The sequence below is a fragment of the Tachypleus tridentatus genome, chromosome 10 (assembly GCF_004210375.1).
Source record: "Tachypleus tridentatus isolate NWPU-2018 chromosome 10, ASM421037v1, whole genome shotgun sequence".
NCBI lineage: Eukaryota > Metazoa > Arthropoda > Merostomata > Xiphosura > Limulidae > Tachypleus > Tachypleus tridentatus.
In genome coordinates, this window is record NC_134834.1 from 52598641 (window position 1) to 52622477 (window position 23837).

At 32.6% G+C, this 23837-nt stretch overlaps 1 protein-coding gene across 1 annotated transcript in view; it reads left to right on the forward strand.

Moving 5' to 3' along the window:
* Window positions 1-1041: 1041 nt before the first annotated feature.
* The window catches only part of LOC143229282 (suppressor of lurcher protein 1-like), a 113093-nt gene continuing 90297 nt past the window's right edge, over window positions 1042-23837 (forward strand). The window contains exon 1 of the mRNA XM_076461406.1: window positions 1042-1565. Coding sequence (XP_076317521.1) covers window positions 1545-1565 — 21 coding nt within the window. The 5' untranslated portion in view covers window positions 1042-1544. The remainder of the gene's footprint in view (window positions 1566-23837) is intronic.

Below are 23837 nucleotides of genomic sequence, written 5' to 3' on the forward strand. Positions count from 1 at the left end.
GTATTAGGTATATAACGCTAAAAATTGGGTTTCAGTACCCGTGATGCGCAGAGGACGGATAGCTCACTCTGTAGCCCACAAAATATTGTTGTTTTGTTGTTTTTTGGAATTTTGCACAAAGCTACTCGAGGGCTATCTGTGCTAGCCGTCCCTAATTTAGCAGTGTAAGACTAGAGGGAAGGCAGCTAGTCATCACCACCCACCGCCAACTCTTGGGCTACTCTTTTACCAACGAATAGTGGGATTGACCGTCACATTATAACGCCCCCCACGGCTGGGAGGGCGAGCATGTTTGGCACGACTCGGGCGCGAACCCGCGACCCTCAGATTACGAAGCGCACGCCTTAACGCGATAGGCCATGCCAGGCCTCCCACAAAATAACGAGCAAACAAATAAATAAAAAATTCAGAATTGTAAACAGTAACTGGAGATAGCCCCACAGTAACTTCGTGCGAATATCAAGAAACAAGCAAACAAAAATTCTATTTTATTATATACCACAACCTGTTCATATGTAATCTCAGTCGAATTGATCGAAGTCTGCTCAAGGCATGGACTGATTGATCACAATAACGTACTCGGCCGATTTGATTAATATGAAGGTACGTATTGAAGCGTAGACTTATACGTTCTATTTTCCGCAACCATATCGAACTTCACTAAAGGTTTCATAGCAGTGAATCTGACGCAAACAGCTTTAGATATAATAAGTTGTTATTCAAAATATATTTACTATTAATTTAAATGGAAAACGTCAGTTTGTAATATTCTGATGTAAGTTGAGACGGTTTTTTTTGTCTTTTGCTATTATAATTCTATCTGCTCATAATGTACTAATATTTTTAGTTCATTTTGTAGTTTTTCTATAACTGGCTGTCATTTCATCCACGTGCTTGACTTTTAGAACTAAGCCACAATTAGCTGTTGGTCGTCACTATTCATTTGTGCCAGTTTGGCGTGCTATCCCGCTTCAATAATCAGACTTTCACGAGCGCCATCTCTTGGCTTTGTGATCGCACTTTATCGACAGAGACGAGCACTTCTCAAGAGACCACCACGTTTAACGCGTTTGTCGCGTTTATATACATACCGTAAGCGCGGTTGTAGAAAGATCAGTCGAAGTATGCCTACAGCCGGGTTTGTTCGCTTATAACATATTTCTCTGCGAAACTTACGTTCGATTATTTAGCAAATTATATCGGTACTTAGTTCATGTAAACTTATACTGCAGTAGTCTGAGGGCTTTAAGCTTAGCTATAAAGTAAATACTTTTGTAAACTAATAAAATATACTACTATATAATTCATCGTTTAACAAATTTAACAGAAAATACTCTCAAACTGTGAATAATTCCCATCTTTTGTCTACACAAGAGTGTAGAGAAAGACATACTTTCTTGAACAAAGACACATTAATTCACAGATCTTGTTAGTGGAAAATATGAATCATCTTCATAATCAGAAGCAACAGTTCGTCAGTGAGCTGGTTTTTTTGCAGATGTAGCCGCTAGTAAAAAAAACTGAAATAGTGCACGACTGCTTTCATGTGTTTAAAGCTTGCCCAGGTAAGAGGAAATGTTGTTTTTTTTTCTCTCCATAAATCATATATTAAGAATGAATGTAAAATCAACTTTGCTTACAAACTGGATTACTAAAATATTTCTGTTTCAATATTAAATTGTTTATTATTAAAACGAAATTCTATACTTTATAAAAATTCTTTATTTTCTAAGTTTTAGCCCATAAAAATCTCTCAGTTGATAAACGGTAAATTTACTGATATTACAATACTGAAATCCGGAGTTCGATATCCCGCGAAGGACAGAGTACAGATAATTATTTTTTTCCTTTTGCGCTAAAAATATCATTGGAATTTAATTATTCAATTTTATTATAATTTATATATAATGTTATCTATCTGTTTGTACAATTTATATATAATGGTATCTATCTGTTTGTACATGTCTCTACCCAACAGTCACCCGGTGTAACAGTTGTAAGTTTACGAATTTATTGTACCGAAATCCGAAGTTCGATTCTCCGCTAAAACCACAGCAGATAGCCCAATGTGGCTTTGTTCTGAGAAACATACGAGGAGAACAAATTCTGGCCAACGAATCCAATGTTAATAAGAAACGAGATATTTTGTTCGAAATTATATCATTTTAAAACAGTTTTTACTATATTAATGTCCCCCACTAGTACAGCGGTAGTTCCATGGACTTACAGCGCTGAAATCAGGGGTTTGATTCCCCTCGGTGGACTCAACATGTAGCTCGATATGGCTTTGCTGTAAGAAAACACACACACACTATGTTAATATATATTATACGGTATTTTTACAATGTATTCAACTCACCCTGAAAGTAAATTAAAAAGGATAACTCACAATACGATTGTTACAGATTTCATCTGTATACAAAGTAAAGCCCTGTAATGTTCACACATAAAAGCTGTGTTTCCCAAACACGTGATTACTGACAAGTTAATTTAATGAATGATTACGGTTTAATTAACATTCAAATTTTACTTCAACTGTAGAAAAATTCAGTGTGGATTAACTACTCACTTATAAAACTCGTTAGGACTGAACGTGTTTTAGTAGTGTACCTGCAGGACTGTGAATTCAATGATTTTGGCTAGCGTCCCTTGGTCATTAAATGCGTTTCGCACTTCGAAAGTGATGGCGCGTTATATAATGATCAAATCCCATTATCCTGCCAAGAAATGACATACACTTCTGGTCAAAATCTTAAGGCCAATGAACATATAGAAAGAGCATGCATTTTACGTTGCTATACTCAACCATTTATTTTAGTGGAGATTCCAAAGATGAAAATAAGAAAAGGGAAAAAAAAAAAAACGTTTTTAGAATTTAATAGGGAAAATGTGAACACTATGAAATTAGCCTAAATACTAGCTGGTCAAAAGTTTAAGACCATACCAAAAATAAGTCCTAAACAGGGTAGGAAATGCCCAACAAGAGGTCTCAGTTGCACGGTCGTCACTGCGAATAGCTGCAAACATTCGCTTTGGCATGGTCGATATAAGCGTTTACAGAAGACTGGCTGGAATGTTATTTCAAGTGGTGAAGATGGCTTCACGAAGATCATGCACTGTTTGGAATTGACGTCCATTTCTATAGACTTCCCTTGCCATCCACTCCCAAACACTTTCAATGGGGTTCAGTTCAGGCAAACACGCTGGATGGTCCAAAAGAATCACATTATTCGCCATGAAAACGTCCTTTGTCCTGTGGGCATTGTGGATTGCAGCGTTGTCCTGCTGAAAGATCCAGTCATTTCCATACAAGCGAGAGCCTTCAGTCAATAAGGATGCTGTCTCTAACATGCCGATGTAGCCAGCTGCTGTTTTACGCCCCTGTTTAACCTGAAGCTCCATTGTTCCATGAAAGGAGAAAGCACCCCAGATCACGATAGAACCTCCTACATTGTGTCGTGTAGGAAATGTCTCAGATGGGATATCCTTATAGTGCTAGTAACGTTGGAAGCCATCTGGACCATCCAGGTTAAATCTTTTCTCATCAGAGAACAAAACCTTCGTCCACTTTCCTACGTCTCATGTTTGGTGCTTCTCAGCAAAGTTTAACCGAGCTGTTTCATGGTGTGGAAGCAGGCGTAGCCTTTAAAAACGTTTACGGTTTTTGTAGCCTTTCTTTCGTAGTTGCTGTCTTATTGTTCTTGAGCTGCATTCTGCGTCCGTAAGGGCCTTAATCTGGTTCGACGATCGGCTGGTGTCTTGCCGGACAACCTGGCTAATTCTCCTGCTCAATGCCGGCGAAATTTTCTTGGATGGACCACTTGGAATTCTCTTTTAAGAAATTTGTAACAGCAGTTTTACTTCGCCCAATTTCATCAGCGATGGCACGTTGAGAGAGATCTTGCTTTTGCAGCTCGACAATTCTGCCACGTTCAAACTCTGTCAGCTTTTTAGCCTTTGCCATGTCAGGAGATGTCAATGAGAGATGTTGACAACTCTACTGCTTGAACACAAATGACTAAATTTCGTTACGTGTTTACTGATTAACTCTTCGTTTCAGTATGGTCTTAAACATGTGACCAGCTAATATTTAGACTAATATAATAATGTTCACATTTTCCCTGTTAGATGCTAAAAAAGTTTTTATTTTTATTTTCCCTTTTCTTATTTTCATCTTTCGAAGCTCTACTCAAATAAGTTGTTGAGTCTAACAATGCAAAATGCATATTTTTTCTTTATGTTCATTGGCCTTAAGATTTTGGCCAGCAGGGTATATATATATATATATAATTATATGTTTACATTTGGTAATTTTCTTGAATGGACGTTATAAAAATAACTATTTTAATTTTCTTTTCTTATTTTTTAACATTTTTATTTACCGTTTACTGACAAATCCAATGAGTTATGTTAATATGTTGCTTATAAACTTTAAAGGCCCGGCATGGCCAGGCGGTTAAGGCACTCGACTCGTAATCTGAGGGTTGAGAGTTCGAATCCCCGTCACACCAAATATGCTCGACCTTTCAGCCTTAAGGATGTTATAATGTGACGGTCAATCCTACTATTTGTTGGTAAAAGAGTAGCCCAAGAGTTGGTGGTGGGTGATGATGACTAGCTGCCTTCCCTCTAGTCTTACACTGCTAAATTAGGGACGGCTAGCTCAGATAACCCTTGAGTAGCTTTGTGCGAAATTCAAAACAAACAAACAAATAAACTAAAAAAGAGACTGTATTTAAAATAAGTTAATATATGTTTGTTTCTGGCAGTATCAACATTCGCAAGTCGTTACTCACTTTATTGTCAATAAATTCGTTCTCTTTAGAACAACAATCTCTGTCTGTCAATAACTACATTTACCAGATAAGAACTGTCTTTGTTTGTCGACAGCTACTTCACAGAACAGTAAGTATACTTGCTTGTCAATAACTTCTTTAACATGATAATAACTGTCTTTGCTTGGCAGTTGCTATATTTACGCTATTCTAAATACGTATTTTGTTACTTACTAAATTCAGCTGATAATAGATATCACGATGCTCTAAATAACTGTATTGTAAGTAATTATTTTTCCTTGATAGTAACTATGTTTTTATTACTAACTACATTCGTGTAGTAATAACTATTTATATTTGAGAATAGCTGCATTCACTAATAAGAATAGCTATTTATTTTTGGCAGTTATTATATTTCCCTAATAATATGTTATTTATTTGTTAAGATGAAATTAATAATAAATCTATATAGAAGAAGCTTGTTAGTAAATTAGCAAAAGGTGATATTTAATAACAATAAAAATTATTTCACGGAGAGAACCGAAAACAAATATTTTTTATAGATGAGAACCCAATGTTCCGTGTAAACATGTATATGTTCTCTAGGTAAAATGACTTTCATGATGCTTGTAAATCGTTGTTTGCTATTTTACTATTGTATCAACATAATGTGCCACCCTAAACAAGTATGTTTATGCACCTCGGTTTATATTGTTAATATGGTACATTATGTCGTTCATATTATAACACTCAGCACTAAATAGTTTATTGAATGTTAAATATTTGCCACTTAAGGGTACTTAATCTCTATTTATTAGTCTAAGAGTAAGTCATCTATATTATTATTAGATTACTCTGTTTATTTTACACTATTTCATGCTTGAATAATATGCTCTTTTACAATGTTTTTCTTTACATTATATAGTCGATATATTTGTGATATTCAGGTATACTGATATCCGACAAGTACAGGGTGTCCGAAAAGTCACTGCGCAGTTTTGTAAACATATTTTATTCAGTCTATTTGAAACCAGCAACTGATAGCAGTGTTTAGAAATATAATATGAAAAATAAGAAGAATCCATGCCTTTCTGATACTAGCTTCCTCATTGCTTTACAAAATAAGGTCCTTTAATTCATTTTTTCCTTTAAAGATTTTTAAAATAACCAATGATTTGTTCTTTGAAATCGTGTTAAAATAAATAAACAAAATTAGATAGTTCCTGTTTACCCTTATGCTCAACAGGTTTAAAGATATAACGACTTGTTTTGCTGTGAATGTGACATGACTTATTTCTAAATAAGCTTTGTCTATCAGAGTTCGTGATATAGTGACTTTATTTGACGTTAATCCTAGTTATATCTATCGAAGTATTTGGAATATAAATGGCCTAGTTCTATATATCCTTTGTTTAACGGAATTGATGAAATAACGATTTGTTTTATTATCAAATCTGACGATATATATTCCATTGCTTGGAATGCAACATGACCCATCTCTGTAACTGGGGCTTGCTTTAAAAAATTGACAAATACCTTTTGGTGAATTGTTATATTTCAACTACTTAACAAGAGTAATTTTACCTTAGTATTAAATTTCTTCACTTTCTTCATATATTTGAAACGTTCTAGACAAAAAAAAAAGACGTAATTGTACTCTAACATTGTTAGATATGTTCAAGGAAAGAGCAAAATTTTCCTAACGTGTTATACGCGCAAAACTTTTCACAATAAACAAAAACGTGTTTCTTTTTCTAACACGTTAATCGAAAACCCACTTCGTTACAAATTTGAGTTAAAAGTTTTGCGTTATTTGTCTCAAGAGATGAAAATGTATTATGCGTTAGAGAGATTATTCTTATCCAAAGTAAAATAAAAAGGTGAAGTACTACACGGACGTATGAAATGCGATAACTTAGATGCTACGTAAAACTCTTGTAAGTTCGAGTGGCTTTGAAGCGCTCTATGTCTTCTTTTAAAATTTCAGTCGTGTGTGTGGTATATGAAGCTTTTAAAACGCGTTTTAGTTATACACTTGACATAGTTTTTGTTTTACACAATCGTTGCTTTTTTAAAACCTGAAAACAGAAGCGTTTCAAAAATATACTTTCAAATTCACACATATACAAATTAAAGACTAGTGCCATATTAACAGTTCAACGGTGGGTCAGCAATAAGTTTACGGACTTGTAATGCTAAACTCCTAAGTTCGATTCCTTACTGTGAAAGGAATACGGATGGCTCATCGTATATCTTTACCTTAAAACTATAAATTTAATATTGACAAAATTATCATTAAACTAATTGTATTTAATCTTTATTAGCTATGTTGAAATGTTGGGTTCGTGAAAAAAAGACGTTTGTTTTTTAAATTTCTCTCAAAAGTACACAAAAGCTATTTGCGATAGCCATCCCTAGTTTAGCCGTGAAATATTAGAGAAGAAGCAATTAGTCATCACTAACCACCTACAACTCTTGGGACACTCTTTTAACAACAAATAGTGGGATTGAACGTCACATTATAATGCCACGCCCCCATATATTTTGTATATCGACACTGAAGATTTCACTATACATGTATTTTATTAACATTAAACTCTTTGGTATAGATTAAAATGATATTTATTTTGAATTGTCTGGTTTTATAGTTATTTTTAATAATGTATTTGTCTTTTCGTGTAGGTATTGTGTCTGGGTATATATTAGCAAAGCAATGAGTTTATTTTTATATTGTCGAACCCTTCGGCCACATTTAGAGGATCATTATAATGAAAATTTAATGCTCAAACTGCTGTTTCTTTTTTACTTTTTCAATTTAATAGTCTGTGTCGCCATTACAAACTTAATTTCTCAAACTAAGTTAAGAAGATAATTAATGGAACTAGTTATTTACTTGTCCTCATGTAAAATGAATGCCATATTTGGGATCCGCTGTTGAGAAATCTCCGTAAAAGTGTTTTTGCGAAATATCCTGGTTTCTCAAGAGGTTTGGATGTAAAGTTTTACGTTTGTGCAAACCTCTGGGTCAAGACATTTCGTTTGGAATCACTTAGAAGCTGGTGTATTCAGCAGTTTAGGATAAGAGATTTTCGGGAAATCTCCTGGTTCTACAAGGGGTAGGTTAAAAAATTTACCTTCAAGCTAACATCGGGACCGAAATAATTTGTTTCGTACCACCAGGCTTAGGAGCAGCTAGTGACATATACACATACATACACAGATACTGAACTATATATATATACAGTTATGTTATAAGACTGTGCTGACACAACTTCACAATAAATTATTATAAAGTTTTTTTTTAAATACTTAACTTTATAACTTTCTTAAAATAACTAAAGAAATATAAATAATTTTATTTTGAAAATTAGGACATATTATAGGGTTTGGTTCATTGTTTTGAATTTCGCGCGAAGCTACACAAGGGCTATCTGCTCTTGCTGTCCCTAATTTAGCAGTGTAAGACTAGAGAGAAGGCAGCTAGTCATCACCACCCACCGCCAACTCTTGGGCTACTCTTTTACCAACGAATAGTGGGGTTGACCGTCACTTTACAACGCCCCCACGGCTGAAAGGGCGAGCATGTTTGATGTGACGGGGATTCGAACTCCTAGCCCTCAGATTACGAGTTGAACGCCTTAACCCACCTGGCGACGCCGGGCCGTATTATAGGGAGAAACTAGAAAATTTCCTTGAAGTTTGGTTTTTATAAGCATTTGTAGTCTTCAACCTAAATTTTGGTTGCGATAGGTGGTCTCTGTGGAATAGACATGAGTAATCCAAGTACAATAAATATCATTTTCTATCGACACTGGAACACTTGAAGTACAACACACAACATTTTTCACTAACACTGAAAGACACATCGCTGGCAAAATTAAATAAAAATCTATCGATAGTGAGTAGCAAGTTACTGGCACACTTGAGGTACAACATACGTCATTTTCTATCGACGCTAAACTGCACATTGCTGATAAGCGGTAAATAGATAAATTTTATCATGGTGCAATTGTATATTTTTGTTAATGAAGCAGATTCTCTACAAAGAAAGAGATTTCACGGGTGATATACACTCTAAAACCCTGACATTTGACCCCAAATTAGTTTATATATATATATATATATGAATGTATGTTGCAAAGGTCTGGTATTAATAAGTAACTACAGTCATGGTTCAACAATAACAACAATTTGAAATAACACAGTCAACGAATAAACATCTGGGTAAAACTTCACACAAACAAATATAAATTTTACTAAATCAATAATAATAGTATCAGAAAAAGAATCCAGAAAGAAAAACGTAATAGGTCACGAGATTACAACCTCATGAAATCACACATTTGCATACAATTCCGAGATTAATAATACCTGTACGTCACTGCCAGGTAAGCTATTAACAGATTTATCATTCATACATATGTATATTTACTTAAAATATAAATGATTATATACAACGTGATTTACCATTTTAATGCAACAAAAAATTATAGATAAGCTGAACAACAAAAGGAAATAACAAATTATCGATGAACACAACCGTAATTGTAAAAGAAATACAATTTCACAATGCGTAAGAGATGTTTTTTTTTAAGATCAAAAATATATTTCATTTGTAAGGTAGTAAAATTGGCATTATGTATTGTAAATCACCGATAATTTAGAATTAATTTTAAGTTTTACCAAAACATAATTTCATCTCCTCTCATAAAATTAAAAAAAAACATATGATTTCACAATAGTGTAAATGAGATCACAGAGTTATATGAAAAAAAATAACAACTAATCATAGTGGAAAAGCATACAAAAGCATTAGCGATAAAAGGATAAAGATTCACTTTAAAAAGAAAAAGCGCTGTACCGAATCTGTAAATGTTCGAGAATGTGAAAACAAACGGAGTAGAAATGATAATCTTTAATTATATTCATTGTTTTTCACTTGAAGAATTAAAAACACAACATTTATTATCAATTTCGTGCTATTTACTAATTTTTGTGGCTCAACTGTTTTTACTAATTATACTTTTTAGAGTTTTGATTTTGAGTAAGGAGGAATAATAAAAATTCAGAGACGAGAGACAGAAAATAAAAATATCGATGCTTCGAGAATACTATAACTGATAAATGAACATGTGTTTTTAACAATGCTGATGGACACACCTTAACGAATGTATTTTCATTTTTTTCTTTCGTTTCTGTTTATGTTTACAATGTTTATTTATATTCGTTTCAGATCTTCAGGTGTATTTTTGATATTCGCTTCAAGTTTTTACCGTGTTTTTTGTTTGGTATTCATTACACCTTTTAGTATTATTTCTTGAAAGGAGGTATTAGGGTTTCTCGCTAGCACAGCGATAAGTCTAAGAATTTACAACCCTAAAATTAGAGTTCGATTCCTACTGGTGAATTGGCCAGATAGCCTGACGTGGGGTTTGGTGTAAGAAAAACACATATTAAGCTTTTGTATTATTTCTTGATATCAGTTTCAAATTTTTGTACTGTTTTTTATTCGCTTCTGTTTACTTTTTTATGCTGTTCTTTGGTATTCGTTTCTGTTTTTAAGTTTTTCTTTGATATTTGTTTTAAGTTTCTTTATACAGTTTCTGTTAAAACTTTTTACACTATTTCGTGTTGTTCATTTCTCCTTCATTCACTTTTTTGCATTGTTTCTAGTCGTTCGTGCTTTTGTTTTTTTTTTTTTTATTGGGTTTGATTTGTTTTGGTTTGAATTTTGCGCAAAGCTACACGAGGGCTATGTGCGCTAGCCGTTCCTAATTTAACAGTGTAAGACCAGAGGGAAGGCAGCTAGTCACCACCACCCACTGCCAACTCTTGGGCTACTCTTTTACCAACGAATAGTAGGATTGACGGGAGCGTTGTAATGTGAGCACCAAACATGCTCGCGACGGGGATTCGAACCCGCGACCCTCAGATTACAAGTCGAACACTTTAACACACCTGGCCATGCCGAGCCTCTTTTTACTGGAAAATTTACCACGATCATTTCTTCTTACATTATGAAAGAGGTACAATAGAATGTTGTGTGTGTTTTGATATAAAAATACATTAAACTAGTATCAAGTTGTCTGTGTGAAGTATTGTCAGGTAAAGCATCATATACGTTTCAAAATATTATCTTTCAATTTCGTGAGACCCGTTCAATTAGTATTTTTGTTTTTACAGGTGACTGTAAAATTATTTACGGGTTTCCGGACGTGACCTCTTATGTTAACAATAATAAAACGACAGAAATCAGTGTTTAAGGGTTTTTGGAAAAAAAAAAACCACCAGAAAGAGCTTTCTAAAACAGGAATATATGTAAATAACTGTGCTGTTGCTTACTTATGTTAGGTGCCCTGAAGGAAAATAGCAGATCTGTAAATGAATTATGCATTTAATTTTATACATTTATTTCTATGTAGATTTAATTACTCTTTTAAATTAAATATGACAATAAATATACTGTTATAAGTAATAATCTATTCAAGATTGTTATACTATCCGTTTGCGAAATATTGTTTTTTTACAGAAATATATTTTATACACTTAATAAGGATAAACAAGTTGTCATAACAAGATGTTTTTACATGTTATTGTTTAGTAATGTTTTTATCGTGAAATATGATGAAACAACATAACATAAAATATAATTTTCAAAATACTAACTTTTGTTCTACAATCTTATCATTAAGGTGAACTCAGAAAGCAGTATTTTTCCATTTATACTTTTATTGTTTTTAGCAAAACTCTTAAATAAGGATTTAATCTGCTGTTTTTTTCCAAACAGTATAATATGGATTTTCGGTTCAGACTATTTTTGAATCGCTGGATGTAAACATTACAGTAAGACTTGATAAACAATTACAAACAAAATGTTGAACTGGAATAATGAAAGAACACGGTAATCAAGAAGTTGATAATCGTAGATTAAGATCATAATAACTGATGTAATTCTGAAAAATATTACATAAACACGGGAAGTGGACACTTTACGAAATAACTGAGGATCGCGAGTTTATTAGAGTAATCAATTTTTTTTCTTGTCATATAATTTCAAGGAATTTGAAGTAAATCTAAATGACTTATCTGATAGTAATACAATTCTTAAATCTACATTTGCATATGGATGATGAAAGGATAGAAGAGTAATCTAAAATCAATTTTATTAAGAATACATTGTACGTACACATATTAATTTCTTATTTTTTATATACATACATGTATATACATCTGTTACGAATACGTCATTTAAGTAGTTGATGAGCCTTTTTGTTGGTCTGTTTTTGAATTTCGCGCAAAGCTACACGAGCGCTATCTCCACTAGCCGTCCCTAATTTAGCAGTATAAGACTAGAGGGAAGGCAGCTATTCATCACCACCCCATCGCCAACTCTTAGGCTATCCTTTTACCAACGAATAGTGGGATTGAACGTCACATTATAACGCCCCATGGGTAAAAGGGTGAGCATGTTTAGTGTGATGGAGATTCGAACCTCCGACCCTCCGATTACCATTCAAGTGCGCTTACCACTTGGCCATGCCGGGTCAGTTGACGAGCTACGTCATATAAATTAAATGGAATCTTTTTACAAAACAATTCATGAAGACATCAGAGTTTATTCTTATTACTCAGAACTTAGAAAATTCTCAGTGAGAGGAGGTTTTAAAGTAAGAGATATTATATAGTTTGATCAGAGCTGATTTTTCTACTTGAGCTCAGTAACAAAAAAAGGAACGATGTAAACATCACTCAGTAGCAGAATGGAAGATTATATGAAACTTTGGTCATATAACCTTCTTGAAGACGCAGCTTGAGCGCCTCTTGAATCTCCCACCAGTGCGGCTCCTGAAATGACAGCTGGTGTGATGAATGGAATTGGTCTTTTGAGATGTATACCATCCGAAAATACGCTTTGTTGTAACTTTACAATATCATCAGCTTCTGCTACCGCTAAGTCGTGATATTGTCTTCAATATTCTAAATGGACGACAACTCCCTAATAAAAGTAATTTTCATAGATAAAAATCAAGACTACGGAAAATCTGTTTCTCCATGTATTCCTTTTTTTATTTCTGCATTATATTCTTGAACACGCTATTACGTTAGAAAAATCTGGGTTAATATACTTTTTATAGTGCTTATAATCAGTTATGTCTGATATTGATTTTTGGATACATAGGTTATTAAAATGTTGAATTGATGAAAGACTTAAAAATGTAACCAATGAAGTCGTTGAAGCATTTTAAGTATGTATACACTTTATTTAAGAATTTTTATCACAGACTTAACCTGACTCTAAAACGCCCGGCATGGCTAGGTGTGTTAAGGTGTTCGACTCGTAATTTAAGGGTCGCGGGCTCGGATCCCCGTCGCGCCAAACATGCTCGTCCTTTCAGCCGTGGGGGCTCTATAAAGTGGTGGGCAATCCCACTATTCATTGGCAAAAGAGTAGCCCAAGAGTTGGTGATTGTTGGTGATGACTAGCTGCCTTCCCTCTAATCTTACACAACTAAATTAGGGACGACCACCGCAAATTGCTCTCGTGGAGCTTTGCGCAAAATTCAAAAACAAACAAACAGACTTTAAAAACAATGACGCTTAATACAGAAATGTAAGAAAAATGACTGAAAATGTTTAGTGATACTGTTAAATTTATTGCCAATGATGAATATTTCTTTTTTGAAAAGATACTTGACAAATGTATTGTTATATAAGTTTCAGGTTGAACGTGAAACTTGACAAGACGTCACTAAACAAAGTATTCAGTGTTCTGAAATACAGATAAACTATTCATACAAATAAAAGTTAGTGAACAGATAGTTTTATTCTACAAATAACACACGAATATGAACTAGTTAAGTACATCATGTTTAAATAACTTATTTTACTTTTTGTTTTTCAAAATTATACCTTTTTATCTCTCTTCGTTCATTTACAGTAACCACTAATTGTGGTTCAAAGTAATGAGTTTGATTGGTATAACATAAAAGATTCACAGTTTCACATTGATAACGAAACACTCATTTTGTTAATAAGGTTACTTTGAAAAATTACAATTTTATGCTCAGATGTGTAGGTGGAACAGTGGTACGTTTACAGACATAGAGCTAAAATCTGGAGTGCGATTTTCCTCGGTGAATATAGCAGATAGCTAAAGGTGACATTATTATAACAGAAGACGAGTGTTTTTCGTGAAGTTGTTTCGAAAATTATAGTTTTGTATTTAAGAATATAAGATGATTATTCTGAAACAACTGACATGAAATATTAACTTTAGTTATGTTGTTGAATGATATATAACTTGAAATATTGAGTTTAGTTACGTTGTTGAAACATATATAACTTGAAATATTAACTTTAGTTAGATTGTTTAAACATGTATAACTTGAAATATTAAGGTTAGTTAGATTGTTGAAACATATATAGCTTGAAATTTAAATTTAAAACTCGTTTAGTACTCTTCATTATCTCTCAATAATATCTGAAACGTGTAAGTTTGTCTCTTAAAATTAGCAATTACAAGCGATTTAAACACGCAACAAGAGAATACTGTTTCTTATGCTGAAGGGACAAAGCATTTCGAAAAATATAAAGTTTGACTTTCGTATCGCAACTAAAATAATAAGATGATTTCTTAACTACAAAACAAGAAAAAGACTTTCAATCTTTTCTGTGAAACTTCATTGTAATTTACATAATACTTATGCTAATCTTACGCATACAGATATATTAATATTTAAATCGTTTCATGATTTAAAGTTTCCTCACGATAATACATCATATTTTATATATTTACCTAATTTATTTTTTTCTCTCCTTCCTATTATATAAAAACGGAAAACTACCGTTAATATAGTTATTTAAGTAATGAATATATTAAATATGAAAATTTATAATAAATGATTATCGCCGTGTGAGAGCAATTATTAATATAAAATAATATCGCTTAAATGTAGTAATTATTATATAAAGTTTATTACTTTCCTTTATTAGAGGCCCGGCATGGCCAAGCGTGTTAAGGCGTGCGACCCCTCATCGCGCCAAACATGCTCGCCCTTTCAACCGTGGTAGGGTCATAATGTACGGTCAATTCCACTATTCGTTGGTAAAAGAGTAGCCCAAGAGTTGGCGGTGGGTGGTGATGGCTAGCTGCCTTCCCTCTAGTCTTACACTGCTAAATTAGGGACGGCTAACACAGATATCCCTCGAGTAGCTTTGTGCAAAATTCGAAAACAAATAAACTCTTATTTGAACTGATTTATTCAAAAACGAAATCGTATTTATGTTTTTAACATTATGTTATTACAAAAGTAAATCCGGATTTGTGTGTGTGTTTTCTTATAGCAAACCCACATTGGGCTATCTTCTGAGTCCACCGAAGATAATCAAACGTCTGATTGTTGCGTTTTAATTCCACAGACTTACCGCTGTATCAGCGGGGTACAAATCAGGATATGATAAAAGTTAGAAACTATGGAATTCCTTATGTAGTGATAACCATATTTCTTGTTTTGTTTGCAATATACCCTTCAGTAACTCAGAGATATATCTGCGGACTTATAAAGCTAAAAACCGGGTTTCGATACCTGTGATGGATAGAGTACAGATAGCCCATTGTGTGGCTATCAACAACAATAATTTTTGTAATATTGTTTTTTATGCAAAACAAATGAAGTCAAATTTATGTAAAGTTTGGTATTTTGGGTTACAAAATTAGATGACTGTTTGAGACTATCACTACAAAGATTATCTGTAATTTAAAATATTAAAGTAAACAAGTGCATTTTTGCCTGAAAAACAATAATGATTGTAATTTAAAAAGGTTTTCGTGTAAAATATTAATATATTAACAAAACTTACCTCTTAAAAAAAGGTAATCATCTTTTTGTTTTAATAAATTAATTTGTTCAAATGATTTTCCAGATATGCATAAAGGAAAAGACAATCGTGGGGGCGATTATGATTGTTTATTTTTATATTTGTGAAAAGTTCCATAATTTGGCAATACAAAAATACTATCAGTGAGAAATTACAATGCAATAACACTTATAGATTACTTATTATTAATAGTATTTAATAAATGTAATTTGATCGTCTCTTTGAATTAACATTCAGCTCTTTTATTTTAAGAGGTTGGGATTCGACAATGATTTAATTATACCTTTCTGATAATTAAGTGCTAAATAATTACAATGTTAATATCTCGAGATAAAAGTTTCGAAAAGCTATAAAGAAACAATGAGAAGCATACATCCTGCTGTGGTTAAATGAATTATTTTGTATTTGGAAAGCTATTTACTGAAATGAAAATAAATAAAGGGTAAAGGACAAAACATTCAGGAGGTCAAATCTAAAATCAAATTATGCAACAGGTAGTTGTTGTTGTTTTGAATTAAGCACAAAGCTACACAACGGGCTATATGTGCTCTGCCCACCACAGTATCGAAACCCGGTTTCTAACGTTGTAATTCTGCAGACATACCGCTGAGCCATTACAGCTAGTATGTTTATTACAAAGTTAAACACAGTTTTGTTACGATAATTTATCACTTAGTATACAATGACTGAGTTTTCACAAATGCTATCTTATGTTTTTATGCACAAAAGTTCACTTATCTAACAATTTATTGGAGCCAGTAATTATTTATTTGGTCCCATTAGTTTCTAGCTATAGCTCTAAGTATCAAACTATCGATATACGTGTCTATTTTTTATTTTTTCAAACCTGAAAAACATGGATGAAACATCGTACTTAATTTAACAGATTTACGTAAATAATATGTACTAACAGTCAACTTTGTTCTTTACAATAATATGTACTGACAGTCAACTTCGTTCTTCACAATAATATGTACTAACAGTCAACTTCGTTCTTCACAATAATATGTAATAACAGTCAACTTCGTTCTTCACAATAATATGTAATAACAGTCAACTTTGTTCTTCACAATAATATGTAATAACAGTCAACTTCGTTCTTCACAATAATATGTAATAACAGTCAACTTCGTTCTTCACAATAATATGTAATAACAGTCAACTTCGTTCTTCACAATAATATGTACTAACAGTTAACTTCGTTCTTCACAATAATATGTACTGACAGTTAACTTCGTTCTTCACAATAATATGTACTAACAGTTAACTTCGTTCTTCACAATGATATTTACTGACAGTTAACTTCGTTCTTCACAATAATATGTACTAACAGTTAACTTCGTCCTTCAGTCGTAGTTATGTCAAACTTTTAAGAAAATCATTGTCTTCAACTTCCATTGTTTTTCAAAGTTTGAACGTAGAAACTCTTGTATCAATTGCTTTAATTGTGTTAATGTCAAGAAGCTTAAAAAAGTATAATAATGTTGAAATTTATTGCGATGATATAATTTATTCCAGATGGGAAGCGTTAGCTGTCTTCAATTTCAAAATTTATCAAAAGTAACGCTTTCAAAGAGCATTAGGTTTTTGTCTTGATCTCCCGGTAAGATAGCGCTAATTCTACGAGATTATAATATTAAATCGAGGGTTCGATCCACCCCCAGTAGATATAGCTGATAGTCCAATGTGGCATTCCTTTTAGGTAAAACAAAAACAACAAATTTACACCCTGAAAACTCCATAACAAACATCTTAAGAAATCAGCCCAATTATTTAAGACTATGCAACACATTTTGTGAATAAACGCTATACAACTATTTAAATAAAGGTTGAACTTAGTTAAACGTCGAATTTTGGGTATACAAATGTTATATAAAGACATAGTAAAATGGCTTTATAATTTAGGATTCCTATATCAAAAGAGACTTATTATTGATTTTTTAGATAAAGTATGTTATATGATGTCGTTTTTACAACTTATAATTATTTTGGAAAGAGTCAACTTATGTCCAATGAAACTTTTGTGCACCATTCTGATGGAACGAATGGTTGATTTAAAACTAATCAGTGAAAAAAGAGCAATGTTTGAAACCAGATTATTTTTGTATTGGTTGATACAGGAAATGAAGTTTTAGATTTTTCAGGAAATGACGGGTTTCGCAAATAGCTAGGAAGAGAAAACTAAAAAAAACATAGAAAAATTATATTTGTTGACTATTGGTGGGCGCGGCATGGCCAAGCGTGTTAAGGCGTGCGACTTGTAATCTGAGGGTCACGGGTTCGCATCCCCGTCGCGCTAAACATGCTCGCCCATTCAGCCGTGGGGGCGTTATAATGTTACGGTCAATCCCACTATTCGTTGGTAAAAGAGTAGCCCAAGAGTTGGCGGTGGGTGGTGATGACCAGCTGCCTTCCCTCTAGTCTTACACTGCTAAATTAGGGACGGCTAGCACAGATAGCCCTCGAGTAGCTTTGTGCGAAATTCAAAAACAAACAAAGACTATTGGTGGTTAATCCAAGTTTTAGTATTCTAGAACTTAAATGTGCCCTCAATAAAGAAATTGTGATGTTTTTTCTCTAGCACTTTCAGCCCGACCGGTCACTCACAATGTTAGTAGCACTTTGATAACACCACTATTGAGAAATGTTCTTCAATCAGTCAGTAAAATGTTTGCAATCACAAGATATCTCGTTAGCAAAACATATTTGCGAGAAATGGAGTATTCTATTCTATTTGATTTCTACCTATACCTAATGGACTAAATAACAATTAATATCTCTGTTAATCAATAGTTTTATTAATGCCACTTTGAAACTATCAAAATGATATAATCATTTATTCAATAGAAAATGGCACCCATAAAAACTTGAAAATTGGTAAACTGTGCCTTTTAATAGTCTAAAACACTAATGAAAACATATGATTAAATACGATTTTAGGATCAATGTAGAGAACTTTGTTCTATAATTTAAAAAAATTATCTAAGACATTACTTCACGGAAGATTTGAATAGAGTTTTTTCTTTCTGTGAATGGCACTACATAATTACATCTAATTTTTTTATAAATTGATGTTATGAAAAATATGATATTCCATAAATGTTTTGTTTTTTTTCGAATCAAATGCAAAAGTTTCTATGTATTGAAAAAGACTCATCTCCTTATACTAATGGCTCAGCTTTAGAAATCTGGTTTCGATACTCACGATGAGCATATTAACAGATAACCCATTTTCGTAAAAACGAAAGAATGTAAGTATTAAAAAATATAACAATAATGTATTTCGTTTTTTTAATGCTGAAAAATGCGGTTAAGTCATATAAAAGAACGTATTCTAATAAAAAAGTTTCTATGAATTTAAAGTAGATTCACAGAAGATTGCATTCGTTGTACTTAAACAGTTTTGAAAATGCAAATCTTATGTTAACCACAGTCGATATAAAGTCGAGGTGTATATAAAAGAACTAGGTAGTGTGATGTCTCCGAAGCTTTACATATTTTAGGTGAGTTATGTTACAGATATTTCCAATACAAAATATTAATACACTAAGATCATAATAATTTGTTCAGATTGGGGATTAGAATTTTCAACTCAGGAATATTCTTTGACTTAATGACACTGAAAAAAGATATATGTATTAGTTTAAAACATTAGGACCATCCAGAATAAGACATACAACAAACCGTATAACAACTATGGTAACTAAAAATGATAAATTGATACATAAAGATTAGTGGCAAAAGTAGGTAACGGTAGGTAACATATTCTCCGTCTGGAAAAGTATCATACGTGATGTTTACACAAGCTGCTTACATGACATATCTCGTTCAATCGACGTACATTTCAAGCAGCTATTCATGATATTGTATACGAATACATGATTTTTAAGTCATCAAACACAGTGTCTATGGATTTTTGTTAGATCAGACTGTTTATATTGCCAATGGAAAACCGCCGTCTTCAAACACTAGGTATATTACAGAATGCACGGACGTAGGAATAGCGTGCTTTGAATAAAACAACCTTATGGCTGTGACTTTCGCAATGAAATCATATATTGAAAAACTATTGTCAAGGTGCACGTCAGATAGTGTGACTATCGTAACGACATGAACTGTAACAATGTGGTGAGACTAGTATCGTTTTAATATAAGGTATCCAATTTATATATATATAGGCTTTAAAGCTTGTTCTTGCTGTAAACAAGTAGTGTATTTGAAAGATTAGAATGTTCGAAAGTATGAATTTGGATTATATTTAAGTAAATGATATGAAATAATAGGTTTTCCCAACATCTTATTGTTACCATTAACTCTATTTTAAAAGTATACACACCATCGTTGTGCATAAAAGCCAGATATCAGTTACTACAATAAAAACCAAAATATTAAAATGATAAAGTGTTATTAATAAGATAAGTATGTGTGAAAGCATGGCTACACATCATTAGGTATGGAACATGTATCACATTTAATCCATTCTTACGAGCTTCACACATTAAACACATACGAATAAACATTAACACAGTATGTGAGTGCTTAAACTAATAAGGAAACTATAATCTACAGAATGACAGTTGCTCTTAATGAATCAGAATACAACTAAAATGAATAAGTAATTAACAAAGAGTATTACAAACAGATCACTAGGGATGATTAGTAAACATTTTTCTCCCAACGTTAATATTACAACTCTCTAGGTTCTCAGCTATTTATATGGATAGCATCATAGAATATAAGATGTCTATAATAAAAGTTCAAGTCATGAAAGAACTAATAAATGAAGCACTCCATCAGTACATCAAAACTAGTAATATAAAACATCATCCTCGAACCTTCATCTTGTGATTGATGGTCTAAATGTAACGATGTGATATCTCTATTGCTTTATGTTTACGGTTTACATATCTTGATCTTTATACGCATTCCCATTAATTTTCAAATTATGCTCTGTATCTATGATTAACAGAGTTTTATTCGTGTTTAGAAATGATCAAAACCTAAATCCACGCTGTTAAAATTACATTTGCTTACTGGTCTCGTTTTAGTTTCAGTTCTTCCGCTAGAAGGTTATATCGTCAACAGCTGAGAATGTTCACAAGCAAACATTATCTATTCTGAGTCATGTGCAAGCTTTGTCTTTAACTACGTTCTTATTTGGATAAGTTTGAAAATATTTTGTTCGTTTTATGAAAAATAGCATTACTGAAAAATTTCTAGCTGCTAGTTTGACAGTAAAAAAGTCAACATTTAGCGCATTTACTGAAGCTATTATGCAAAATAACACCAGCTAAAGAGTTGAGTATTAAGAAAAAAATTACTAGAAGTAAAGATAGCTAAAATCTTTTAATATGGTGAATATTAAACTTAAACATAGTTTGTTTGTATCAGTTTTTTTCGCCTCAAACCAAACCTCATTTAACTTTTATTATATCAAATCAACGGCTTCTGCATAAGGTAATTAGAAATCAACTAAAATAAGGCATTTCGGAATTACTAAAACACTCCATAGTCATCTTAAGAAATCCATACAATGTCGATAAGAATGGGGGTACGCATCTGAGTTTCTGACGTACGGCTTTGTATGATTCTAGGTGGACCGTTATATTAAATTAGCTACATTATTTATTAAGTTAAGTTTTAGTTCTGACTGATACAGGTAGCGTGCTCTGGCCGAAATAATAGAGCGTTACAGCAAGCTATACAGATCTCAGCTTCGGGCTTGTTTAGTTGAACTATAGAGAACAGATACAGTGAGTTGACGTCTTATAACTTCACGTAAACCGCAGAAGCGCTTACAAGATTACTTTATGTACATAAATAAATCATAGGATAGAGTGAGAGAAGTACATATAATTAGAAAAGACGAAATAAACTGAGTAAATATGATCTAAAATGTGTGCAAAATCAAAGAAAGAAAGAGAGAGGGAACAGATTAAGGTGATGTGTGTGTGTGTGTGTGTGTGTGTGTGTGTGTGTGTGTGTATGGTTTTCTTATAGCAAAACCACATGGGGCTATCTGCTGAGTCCACCGAGGGGTATCAAAAGAGGTGATGAAAATTATATACGAATAAATTAAGTAAAAAATAAACAAAGTTACACAGACTTAAAGGATGACATAAAAGGTGAACTGTATACATATATAGACATCTAAATATAAAAAAGTAAATAAATTCGTGGATGAAAATATAAACTGTCAAACATATTAATGAATATTTTTGTTGTCTTTCAAAATTCCTAGTGCATACTGGAGAAATTTACACATTTTGTGAGAAAAAGTTTAGAATAAACGACCTTTATACACGAAATATATATATCATTTCAACCAATGTTTCGACTTTGCGACTTTTTCAGGGTAAATTAATGAAACTTTAGGTATATTAGGATAAAAGGAAAAAGGAGGTCTCACAGTAGGTTTTGTTGTTGAAATTCGCCCAAAGCTACTCGAGGGCTATCTGCGCTAGTCGTTCCTAACTTAGCAGCGTAAGACTGGAGGGAAGGCAGCTAGTCATCACCACCCACCGCCAACTCTTGGGCTACTCTTTTACCAACGAATAGTGGGATTGACCGTCACATTATAACGTCCCCACGGCTGAAAAGGCGAGCATGTTTGGTGCCAAGGGGATTCGAACCCGCAACCCTCAGATAACGAATCGCAAGCCTTAACTCACCTAGCCATGCCAGGCCTCTCACAGTACGAAATAAAGGAACAGTTGTACAAACGATTAAGAAAAATATATAATGTATTTAAGTAAGTTAACATAACTATTTTGATGAACGACTTATTTCTTCATTATTAAACATAACATGAGTTTTGAAACTTCAGAAACCAATATTTAAAAAATAAAACGAAAACTCTTAGTAGTTGATGAAAAATCAACTAAACACCATTAATGTATGATTAAAAAAAGTTAGATGTATTTGAATTTAATTCTATTGAAACTAAATGTATTCAACAAAAGAAAACTCAGAAGACAATGGACTAATGACTTACCATAAAGACCCATTTGTCTCCATTTAGGACTTCACTGCTGATTAAACCGGTATAAAATTGTGCAGCTAAGATTTACCCCTTGAAATAGTTTTTCTTGTTTTACGATCATTTACGTGTTAAATGTTATTCTCTCTTCATCAGTCACGTTTAGTCTAATGCTAAGTAACTTTAAATGAAAGTGCATGACTTTCTTTTGTTTGTAGTTAAACAGAGAGTTATATACAAATTTATCTGTGTTCAGTCCACCATGGGTATCGAATCCTGGTTTTTAGTGCCATAACTCTTCAGACTTAACGGTGAGACACTGAGGTACAAATGGAGGTAACTTATAGTTACGTTTGATTAAAAATAAAATGTTCAATAGTCCCAATACATTATCTAAAAATTAATTTCTGTAGGTTTTACTACTGAAATGTTGTTTGTGCAGATGAAACTGAAATATGAAAACTATACATTTTTAAATGATTATATGGGTACACATTCCGTTTTATAATATTTTCGTAACAGACTAAGTACCTGCGGTATATTCATTACGTTGTTTTCTTTTAGAAAGTGTAGAATGTATTCTAGTTTGGATTATTAACTAGGATTCTTTTTATTGTAATTTTTAAAGCACTCGATATATGTTAATGTTTTATAATATTTTTACTCAGCTGTTCTTTTACATGAAGTCAAAACAACAATAAGGAATTATAGGTTACAAGGAAAACAATAACGTTATTTTCATAATCGATTATTTTAATTTCCTTTGGCTCAGAAAATTTATAGTTCAAATTTGACACAACTAAATCGTGGTCTTTCTCAGAATACCATAAGTAATGTTAAACGTGCAAGTGCTGAAGTTGATACTTTGAACTCAATTTTTCTATGTTTTAATATCTGTGATGTATTTCTATGTGTATATTTGTTAACTGCACTGCTGTCTAGAATGAATAATAAAAACAGAATCTAGTTTCACTTGTTCAGACATACATAATAGAGCGAAAGTCAAATGAAAGCTTATTTTAAATAACTTATAATAATATGAAATAAAAATGAAAATACACTAACTTCGAAAATAGAAACAGAGTTATTTTGTTACAGTCTTTACTTGAGATATATCATACTTGAAATATCTCCTGTGTTCAAATCCGGAACGTTTTCACTGTAGTTCTTCAACTGAAAAGGTATCATAGTTGAGCCATCTGCGT